At 39.5% G+C, this 10,818-nt stretch overlaps 2 protein-coding genes across 2 annotated transcripts; one reads left to right on the top strand and one right to left on the bottom strand.

Moving 5' to 3' along the window:
• Positions 1 to 1,909: 1,909 nt before the first annotated feature.
• Positions 1,910 to 6,802, bottom strand: LOC143140663 (ras-related GTP-binding protein C-like). Its single transcript, XM_076301702.1, has 7 exons — positions 6,328 to 6,802; positions 5,772 to 5,975; positions 3,977 to 4,176; positions 3,122 to 3,236; positions 2,794 to 2,936; positions 2,342 to 2,490; positions 1,910 to 2,122 (listed from the first exon to the last, which is right to left on the bottom strand). Exons 1-7 carry the CDS (start codon positions 6,496 to 6,498, stop codon positions 1,956 to 1,958), a joined length of 1,149 nt encoding a protein of 382 aa, XP_076157817.1. The 5' UTR covers positions 6,499 to 6,802; the 3' UTR covers positions 1,910 to 1,955.
• Positions 6,803 to 7,167: 365 nt separating this feature from the next.
• On the top strand, positions 7,168 to 10,818 carry mycbp (MYC binding protein). The gene is made up of 6 exons (XM_076300956.1): positions 7,168 to 7,563; positions 7,746 to 7,924; positions 9,578 to 9,650; positions 9,826 to 9,874; positions 9,994 to 10,123; positions 10,526 to 10,818. Exons 2-6 carry the CDS (start codon positions 7,910 to 7,912, stop codon positions 10,568 to 10,570), a joined length of 312 nt encoding a protein of 103 aa, XP_076157071.1. The 5' UTR covers positions 7,168 to 7,563; positions 7,746 to 7,909; the 3' UTR covers positions 10,571 to 10,818.

The raw sequence follows: 10,818 nt of genomic DNA on the forward strand, positions 1-10,818 counted from the left end.
TCTACAACATGAATAATTAAAACATTTTAACTGTATTCCGATATTAAACTTAGCAAAAACCTCAAACGTCTTGGGTGTTTATCTATAGCTATATCCTATCTGACTCAATCTTTGCTGTAGCCTATGGTGTTTGGACTAATCGGTGATGCTGCAAGTCAATACAAAAACAAAAAAGCACGGGATAGTTCCAGAACCACTTACTAGTGCACGAAATAGTTCCCTCGTTGTTATCTCAAAAGACAGCAGTCCAGGAATTACCTTAATGTAAATCTTTGGGCTTTTTGCAAGATGTTACGTGGTTGCCATCTACTGGTAGACCTACGACTTAATTCATGAATCCCATGAATATTACCTTAGCACAGTGCTTAGAACGTCATGCAAATATTCAGGAGTAGGCTACAGCAAATTATACAGCAACAAAATCAAACTCTCCAAACAGACTGTCTCTTACATTTTTAACAAGAAATAATAACATAATCAAGTTATTTACAATGACAGAGAAACAAAAAGGAATAGTAATGGTATTTCACAATTTATTTATTATTTACCACAATAAGTGTTCATTTCCTTGCTTAAAAATAAGTCATATACGGTTATATCTCATCCAACGGTGGTTTCCATTGTCCATGGTCATTTTACAGCACATATTGAATTTCAACACATATGATGTCTGAGGCACTGGAATTGACTCAGAAATAAGATGACTACTTTAACCAGACCGAGTCAGGCCTTTGACCAATTTGAATCTGAATCCAAGTTTGTATTCAACCAGACATATCGGGGATAAGTGCTTGGGCTGAATACTGGCTGCAACATTGGTCCCCAGAAAGAAAAACACACACACACACCAAAACACACGCAGGCATACACACACTCTCACTCAATCAACAGTTACATGTTTTGATTTATAAAAAAAAAAAACAGCACATACATTTTACAAAATATCTGGAGCATGAAAATATATATTTAAACATCAAAATATATATTCTCCAACTCCACTCTCTTTTTCTTTCAGTCTGTTTGCCTTCTGAACTTAAGTCATTTTCAGTAAGTGCAGCATCACAGCAGGGTGGGGTCGATCTGTACAAATGTAAACATACACAGCTGTCTGTGTTTCGTGTTTGCTGATCTCAGACAGAGGTGTGTAAATCTTCGCTGCGCTTACAAATAAGGGCACGCTTGGCAGTGGAGTGTAAGTAGCTCTCAGAGGAACAGCTGCACTTTCCTGATGTTTAGTCACCCACAGAGCTTCAGGACTTTTCGCATTTTCCCAGAACGTCCAAGACCATGTGCATTCTCATTTGAGCATGACCCATTATGAGAGGTTGCTGTAAAAGTACTGCTCACACATCACAGATAATCACAATCCCTGTATCGTCAGGGATATCTGGAGTCCAGATAAACAGATGGGCATCCAACCCAGCATGGCCCGGGTGGAAACAAATTCATTGTGGTCCACTCCAGCTCCAGCTCCACACGGCCTCTCACTTGAAACCTCAATGATCACTGATTTCCAACACACTGCACTCACAGCCTTATAAGCAGCCAACATCCCATAATACTGGAGCTGTGATTTACGGTAGGTAAACTTGTTGGTATGGGGGCAAAGAAAAGTGGCGTCCTATTTTTTCCAGATAGTTCCCCCCCCCCCCCAAGTGTAACAGTACAAGGACACCAAGAACATCTGACCCTCTCCCCATATCCTAGCATAACAACCAGGCCTCAGAGAAAGAAATACTTCTTAGTGTCCTCATTGTCAGTCCCCGGATGGTGATGTCATCACTACTAGTGTCTCACCATTGTTCTCTACATCCCACCCCCACCCCCCGAGTTTATGAAGGCTTCTGTGGTTAGTGGGCAGGCTCTCTGTATACCCCACTCACCCCACCCCACCCCACCCCACCCCACCCCACCCATACCCCCTGCCCGTCACCTTGCCCCCACTGTTCCAAATATCAAATAACATTCCTGGGGGTGCCGTTGAGAGCTCCTGCCTTCAGGCTTGCTAGGCTGCTGGTGGGCGGGCTGCCGTCCAGAAAACCCGATCTTTGGACAGAGGAGCCCACTTCAAACACTTCCTGGATGGCTTTGCGGAAACAGTGGAAGTTGTAGTCTATCAAACCTGCAGAAGAGTATTATTTTGATTAAAAAAAAAAACAGCTTAAAATGGCTATGGTGTGCACACATGATTTTGTAAAATCATACATGTTCAACTTCATGTTAAGTTCAAGAGCCAAACTACATTTTACATTATCTTACAGATAGGGAAATACTGACACCAGAGACCCACAAATACCAAGTACCAAACCGATACAACTTCATGTAAGCTACAGTGCATCACCTTTTCTCTCGAAGCTCTCCTCCCTAAGGATGCAGACTAGTGCCAGGAACTTGGTGACCTCCTTCAGGTAGAGGACTGTGGTGTTGTTGAGCTTGATAATGGCTAAAGACTCTTTGTCATAGGCGCTTCCACTGCCGTCTTCTCTGAGGCTGTGTTCATGGGGGCAGGCACAAGGGGAAGCGCTTTAGTGTAATTTATACTGTGGTCAATGTGGCAAAAACAGCCACAATAACCATTCAGTTTCACAAAACCCACACACATACACACATCATGTGAGCAAGCATACTGAAAGCAGAAGTGTTCAGACTTCAGCAACAGTTTTACAATCCATTAAAAAAATAATTTAAGCCAAAGTTTCCTTACTCCCATCTCCATTGGTTTGATAAACACAAGATGACACCAACAAAATGGAAAACAGAGAGAATAAAAAGAAAAAATGTCAAGTTCCTCACCCATAAATACAGGAAACATCTATGACAACGTCAATCATGTCACAACACAGCTCATATGACTGCATGTCCACAGGGGAGCTGTCTGTGGCTATGTAGATCTTGCTGACAACGTCAAACAGGAAAGCCTTCTCAATCCCAGAATTCTGTTTGAAAATCACCATATCATCTTAGAGGAATAGCGAACACCACACACTGTTGTTCACACTACAGATTTTTTAAGAATATGAGAAAACCTGTTTCCTTGCAATCACTTAAGGGCCTAGAAACTAATAACTTGTGCAACAGTTATTACTGCAGAAGATTTATTGCCATGTTGGTTGGTACGCACCGATATGAAGATGTTTAGAAGGTTCTCTAGTGTGGGGAGCTGAGGGATGAGCTTCTGAACTACTTTACTGAAGGCCTCGAATATGGAGTGATCATATATGCTGGTTAGATAAAAGCTAAAAAGAAAAGAGGGGGGAAAAAAACAGATTTAGCAACTGATGGTAATTTTGATACCATAGATTTAATAGAGACCCAGTCAGACCAATAGTATGAAAAATCAGGAACAGAGTTTATTTACAATGATGCGCATCAAGGGAGAGACAGCATGACTTCACCTAAAGATCCATCAGCTGCTCTCACTAGACAAGGAAATATTTAAGGTTTAAGTATCCTTCCAGGCTGACGGGAGATGGCGTTGGTCATCCAATTTCACGTGGACTACACTGAATCAGACTCTGATTAGTGGCAACCTGGCAATCGGGAGCAGATAGCTACTGACACAGCCATGCAGAACAGTGAAACACTGCAAAGTCATAATATTCCCGCTTATCTCTAAATACAGTCACACACAGATATACACAGGGACAGTACAGATATCATACAGTCATTACATAGAATCATACTTTTAGTATCAAAGTGATCCACTAATGAGAAATGCAGAACATTAAACCACATATTGGAATATTGGACATAAAGCAGAACATTAAACCATATATTGGAATATTGGACATAATGCTCTATTCCACTTTCTCTTACAACAAACTCAGATGCTAGCACTGCAAGACGCTGATCAAATCTTCTCCCAAGAGGCACATGTTGGCATTCTCATAGGTTTTTATTAGTGTCAACTCCAAATTATGTTTTTTTTTCAATCTGACCAATAAATACAGATGAAATGAAGATGAAGATCCCAAACCTGAGGTGGAGCTTTTCTAGACTGGCATCTGCTAGGTCATCGTTGGCTCTCTGGTGTATATCTCTCTGGGTCTCAATTTTGTGGTCATCAGACAAGCCGTCCACTTTATGAATAAAGACCTCAAAGTTGATGTCTGGGTTCACTCTGAAGGCTCGCGAGACCGTCAAATGCAGCCTACCTAGGGCTTCAACGTAGTCATCCTTCAAATGCACACAAGCAAATGGTTTAGTCACTCTTCAGATGGAAAGCGGCTGGTCCAAGTTCGCCTACAACTATTAATATGAATTAGGGCTGTCAATCGATTAAAAAAATGTATCTAATTAATTACATACTCTATGATTAATTAATTGCATATATAATTTTTGCTGAGAAAGTATTTTAAATATTTAAATTCAAATGAATCATTGAATAATCAGCATTAGTGACATTAAAGTTCAAAAACTCTTTTATTATTATTTTCACTGTTCAAATAATGGCCATAATAATTTATGATATGACCTAATATGCTGAGAAAATAAATTCAAAAGTGCTTCGGGAAGAAGTTTTTTTCACATACAAGGCATTTCATTCCACAGATATAACATTGACTCCCCTCAATGTCAACACTATTTCTTTCCATTGATGTGCGACTTTAGAGTTGACAAACTCCGGTGATATGAAAATTCCTTGCTGCAGACATTGCAGAGGACTTTATTTTAATCAACACTTGATTTTTTTGTCAAAAAGCTCACTCCATCATGATGCTACACCCTGCTGCACCACTCAGCACAAGCCACACTCTGCAGCTCACTCCATCATGATGCTACACCCTGCTGCACCACTCAGATTTTTTTGTTTTGTCAACACCATCAGGCCGTTTTTTTTAAAGTAAATGGTCCAATCAATGATCTAGGCAGCACATTTTCTTCTCTCTCCTTCATTTTACAGTAATGGTTACTAACTAGAACGGCTCGGGGTCAAAGGTCATACGGAATCAATTAATCTGCGTTATTTTTTTTAATCAGTTATTTTTTCTCAAATGAATTAATCGAAATTAATCAGTTATTTTGACAGCCCTGATATGAATATGAAGAAACTGCTGAATAATGGCATTAAGGCTGATCCAAGTTCCAGTTTGCCTACAACTATTAATATGATTATGAAGGAAACTGCTGAATAATGCCATTAAGGACAGCTTCTGACATATCAGATGATGATCTCCATATGATTTATATATGGTGGGTGGGTGACTGACACCAGCTACTTGATCCGCCTTACGATACTTCACCTCACATATGAGAAGAGCGTTTGCTGGACAAATGTAAGTGCCATGCTTGTTACTGAGTGAGGTTGCATGTTCAGAACAGGATTCATACGGTAAGCGGATTAATGTAAAATAAAAAGGTTGAAGAGACCCTGCCTAGGCAAAGTCAACTCATTTTTCAATAACAACTTTCCAAGTCAAAGGACACATTTTAACACTTGTATTTCTGGACTTCCTGTGTGTCTATCTAATCACATGAAGGGAGAATGAAGCCCACTTAATGGAAACCACAATCATAAGTCTAGCAGTCATCTGATCAACATCCTGTGCAATGGAGAAATTCTAATTTAGAAACTGACATATGTCTGTTCCAGTTACACAAACACAAACGATTGTATTGTTTTAATGCCCTATCCAACTGATAGTTACCAACAGCGCATTTGTGATTGTTCGAATGTAAAATGTAGCCTACACTTATAAGACTGTTATGACTTATGTTAAACATGGTTTTGACATGACATTAAGAACAACAGGCAAAGTGGTTTATCTTACCTGTGCATCTATCACAAAGATCAAAGCCCCAGTTCCCCTGAAGATCATCTCATAATCAAAGGTAGGGTCAAAAAAGTCCACTTGACCTGGGAAGTCCCAGATCTGGAAATTTACAAAGGAGCTGTCCGATATGTCATCTTTGTAGATTTTGTTAGTGCTCTCCAAGAACAGGGTCTCATTGGGCGACATCTTATGAAAGACCACCTAAAAAGGGTTGAAATAGAACATCAAAACTTTGAAGGCTATTTTTGATCAGACGATTACAGATATTAGGCCTAGGCCTACTACCTTATTGACAGCTGATAACTTGACCAAGCTCTTGGTCTGTTCGTGTAAAGAGTTTTTTAAAAACACGTAGGCCTTGGCTATGAAGTAACCAGCAACCCGGATTCCCCATGGTTGACCATTTATTCCAGAGGTCAAAATGTCGGCATTTATCTTATCTTAGGTAAATCAGATCTTGCACTGCAGTACAATCATGAAATAGCCTAGTTAACGTTAACATTACCCACTATTGTTACTGTTACCTGACGTTGTGTGCTGTGAGTAACGTTACCTTCTGAATAGATGACTTCCCGCTCCGTCGCAAACCCATTAGTAATATTCTTGGTTTGCTATCAGAGGAGGGTGAATTGTCCTCGATGTCGGGTTCGTCCACTCCATAGTCGAAGTCTTTCAAAGAGTCGCCACTGTAGCTTCCCAGTGGTTCCTCATACTGAATCGACATTTTGATTTGCCTTCTTTGCTATCTATGCTAGCTAGCTATCTGCTATCTGGATTACTGGCTCCACCGCGACAGCTACCGTTCACTTAAAAGCAACTAACCTCTCAACCCACGAGCAGGATACGACATAAGTACAGCTACTGTGGCAGTTACCAAATCCACATCGTACCTGTCATTTTGTTGGATACACTTATTGTACACAGGTCTAACAACCTGGCGTTCCCTGTGTAGACAAACGTACGGTTCTTCTACAGCACTAACTCGATATGTCATGTCATAACATGCACATGCTATTTCGCCACCTATTGAATAGGAGTAGGCCTAGCACACTTGTGTGCAGCGCGCTCTTGTGCGCCTGGTGTGTATCCACCAAGCCTCTCCATAGACAGTAAACAGCCTCTCCCAATGAAAGCTTTTTACCTCCGTTTTTCAAGTCCTTACGTCGTTCTGCTTGGCTCTATGGGTCTCTATGGCTTTTGTTGGCAATCTCACAGCTGCCCAGTACTTTGCATTTAGCATACCTAATAACTAACTTCGTTGTGTCATGGGACATGAAGGGACATGTACTGTAACACGCTCGCATGCGCACCCTGAATGCAATGAGGTGTGAGGTTTTTTTCTTGAGTCTTGAGTAGGCTTGAGTAGCCTGTTGAATAGGCAGATCGACAGACTGCTATGTCGAAGAAAGGTACATTCTGCTCTCTGATATTAAATATTCTATGAAATGTGAATATGTTTTAGCCTACTGCATAGGCCTAATTGACGCAATTAATCAACATGTTCAGCAGGTTTTTATAACAGGCAATGCCATCTTTTTTTACGTACATAGGCTACGTACTGTATGGCAAAACAACCTGCACAAAATAACTTCCAAACACAAATGTAAACCTGTAAAAAAAAATAGTAAATACACCTGTCTACTACCTGTGCATGCTCTAGCCTAGCCTGTTTTCAGTCATTTGTGGGAAGGGACCCATTCCCTCCTCACTGACAGGGATTTTGCAGCCCTGATGACCAGCCCAGGAACAAGAACAGACTACCAGAGGAACTATAGACCTTTTCAACAAGGTAAACAAAAACAATGCTTGAACGTTCTATTTGGGCCCCAATCTACTTCCTCTGCATTAAGATAACATATGGAATGTTAAAAAGGAAATCTTGTGGGGCCAATGATGCTGATAATGGATCTCTCTTGAAAGGGTCCATAGATTACTCGCTCCGCTTGAACCCTCTCTGTCTTTGCCTTTTAGATCTTTGACGCTGGGTGCCCATTTTTGTGTACCGTAACCAATGGTAACTAAACCCAGCTGTTCCTAATCGCGCCTGCAGAGGAGGGAAGTTCAGCTGTTGGTAGTTAGAGATCTAGGTTTGTCATACTGGTTATCATAAAAGATACCGACTCCAAATCGGCAGAATGGCACATACTGGAGTAAGTAACATTCTATGAATACATTTTGAACATGTTGTATTGAAAACTAGTTCCTGCTAAAGTGTTGTTAGGTTGGGGGTAAGTTAGAACTAATGTGGTTCTCGCTAACGTTAGCTTCTATCCTGCGGTAGCTAGCTGCTACCATCAACGCAAGTCAATAGCCACTGTAGCAACGACTTGTTACTTAAGTTGTAAGGAAATATGTAATTTAGGTATCCTTATTTCTGTGTTCTATATAACATATCTGAATGTAGTTTCATACTTTTAATTCAACGTTACCGAATATGAAGACAATGTACAACACCAACAAACGGATTGGTGGTCTCTGGCTCTGAACATGTAACTCATTGGGTGGGTTATGTACACCTTGTTTTTAAGATGCAGTAGCCAGGCCTAGTTCTATATTAATTAGCACAGCTACTTTGATTTTGTCATAAACAGCATTATTTAGGTTCGTAAAACTAGGTCTAAAAATAATGAGCTGCAACGTTAAAGTTACCTAAAAGTAAAAAAAAAAAAAAAAAAAAAAAAACACCACAAACAAACTTTGATAAAAATAAATAAATAAATAAATAAATAAATAAATAAAACCTTGTGAACCTTTTAAACCGAGCCCGTGAGGTGTCATTGCAAGATATTTTTTGTATATTGAATGTGTGCTCATTTTATTAAATTGTGGTTTCACTTTATTAGATTGTGCTCTCAATTTAGTCAATTGTACACACATTTTATTATATGTACAATAAATTAAATTACAACTCTTGAGTTAACTTACCCAGGTTTGTCACTAAATCACACACTTGGAATACCCCCTAGAAATATGAACAAGAAGATATTTAAAACTCTCTACCCTTTCCACCTGAAAGTCTTTCTGCTGATCACGCCTGAAATCTATAAACATCTCCTTGGTCTTGGTAACATTTTAGGAGTAGGTTGTTGTCTTAGCACCAGTTTGAAAGTCTGTCTACCTATTCAAGTAAGCCTGCACATTGTTCTTAGACATGAGGCCAACTATTGCTGTGTCATCAGCAAACTTGACAATGATGTTGAAGTCATGTACTCTCACATGTGTGTAAACTCATGTACAGTCATGTGTGTAAAGGGAATACAACAGTGGACTTAAAACACGGTCTTGTGGTGCTCCTGTGTTGAAGGTAAGGGATGAAGAGGTGTGGCTACCTACCCTCACCACCTGGAGTCTACCAGTATTTAATAAAACAATATAGTAAAATGTGTGCACAATTGAGTAAAATGAGCGCACGTTTTCTGGATACACCAAACATATCTTGCAATGTACCCTCCAGGGTTCTGTATAAACCAAAGTTACTGCCATATTTTGGTGATTGTTGGTGATGGAGCTACTGTGAAGGCTTACGTCCTAGTTAATGTGAACAGGTGTTTATCAGTGCATCACTTAGCCAAAATCCATTGAAGTTCATTCAAGATGATGCCAAAAGTATTTTGGTCATTAAAAATGCTGCTAAAATTTGCAAGTTGTTGCATGTTAGTGTTCCATTAATGTTAACCCTCTACAAAATAATGACCACCATGCAAGCCTGACAAGTGACAACTGCATTATAATTTAAGAGGCAAAAAACTGAGACAGTGATATCCATATGTACCCAAAATCTAACTGGTGTTCATTTTCCTCAGGGATCTGAGTCCAAACGTGAACAATTTCGGAGATATCTCGAAAAGACTGGAGTCATTGATGGACTCACCAATGGTAACTTTAAGCTCCAACCCCCACCCACTGTTTCCTTAATGTTACATTTATATATATATATATATATATATATATATATATATATATATATATATATATATACACATTTTACAATTTGATATTTAGATTGTCTTCCCCTCAATGTAACAAAGCCCTTTTCTATCCCTGACTTCAGTGCTGATTGCTCTTTATGAAGAGACAGAAAAACCAAATAATGCATTGGAGTATCCTTCCATTCAACAAAGATGTTGACTAGCTGATACAAGTCTTCTGCAATATTTTATCTTAATCTGTGATTTATCTATTTTGAAACCTGATTTGATAACCTTAACCACTTTGAAAGCTTCATTAAGAACCATCTTGGCAGTGCCGGGGTAGAGTCGGCTGACACTGAAGCACTCCGCCTGGAGTTGACCGACCTCCGGCACAAATGCGAAATGCTGACAGAGGAGAACAAAGATCTCAAGAATCGGGTGAGTGGCAGACAGAGGAAATTCATGTCAAGATCATGTCTGAGATTCTGGCAAGACATTATTGATCTTGGAGCTCAACAGCCTTCAGATCACATGCTCCCCTCCCTGCCATAGTCCAATACAGCAGTGCATTGATGGCTCAGTCAAAGCGGTTTTGTTTTTTTGCTTTCCCATTTACAAAGCCAAACCACGTAAAAACACTGTAGTGTGTGTGAATGCACATACAGAAAGGACAACCAGGGACTATGAGAAATTTGTCAAAAAGTATTTTGGATTAGCCTTTAATTTTGTTTCTGTCCTGTTTTCCGTTTACTTTGTTTCTTTTCCTGGCACTTCACAAGATGAATTATGGGTCTGACTGATGGGAAGACTCTGACCCTATGTGTGAAATTTGTTTCACAGCTTCTCCAATATGAGCCAGCCAAAGAGGATGGAGGAACAGAATGATATCCCATTATTGCCTCAGTCTTGTTCAAGGAGGACCGTAAAAGTAAAACAAACTACAAAAGTAATATATTTCTGTTAACAAGGTTGTATTTTTCATTTGTGATTTTTGTAAGACGTGTAAAAAGAAATATTTAGGTTTTTACTTATTTAGGTTATTACTTAGGTAACTCCTGTGAGTGAGCTTTTGTTAAGTTCAATGCATATTTTCAAGCATAATGTTACATAAAACATACTCTTTATCAAGGAAA

This window comes from Alosa pseudoharengus, unplaced genomic scaffold, assembly GCF_046254945.1.
Source record: "Alosa pseudoharengus isolate Yale_2024_CS ecotype anadromous, Long Island Sound unplaced genomic scaffold, YU_APseudo_1.1 YU_APseudo_1.1_scf_23, whole genome shotgun sequence".
In the NCBI taxonomy this organism is placed as follows: Eukaryota; Metazoa; Chordata; class Actinopteri; order Clupeiformes; family Clupeidae; genus Alosa; species Alosa pseudoharengus.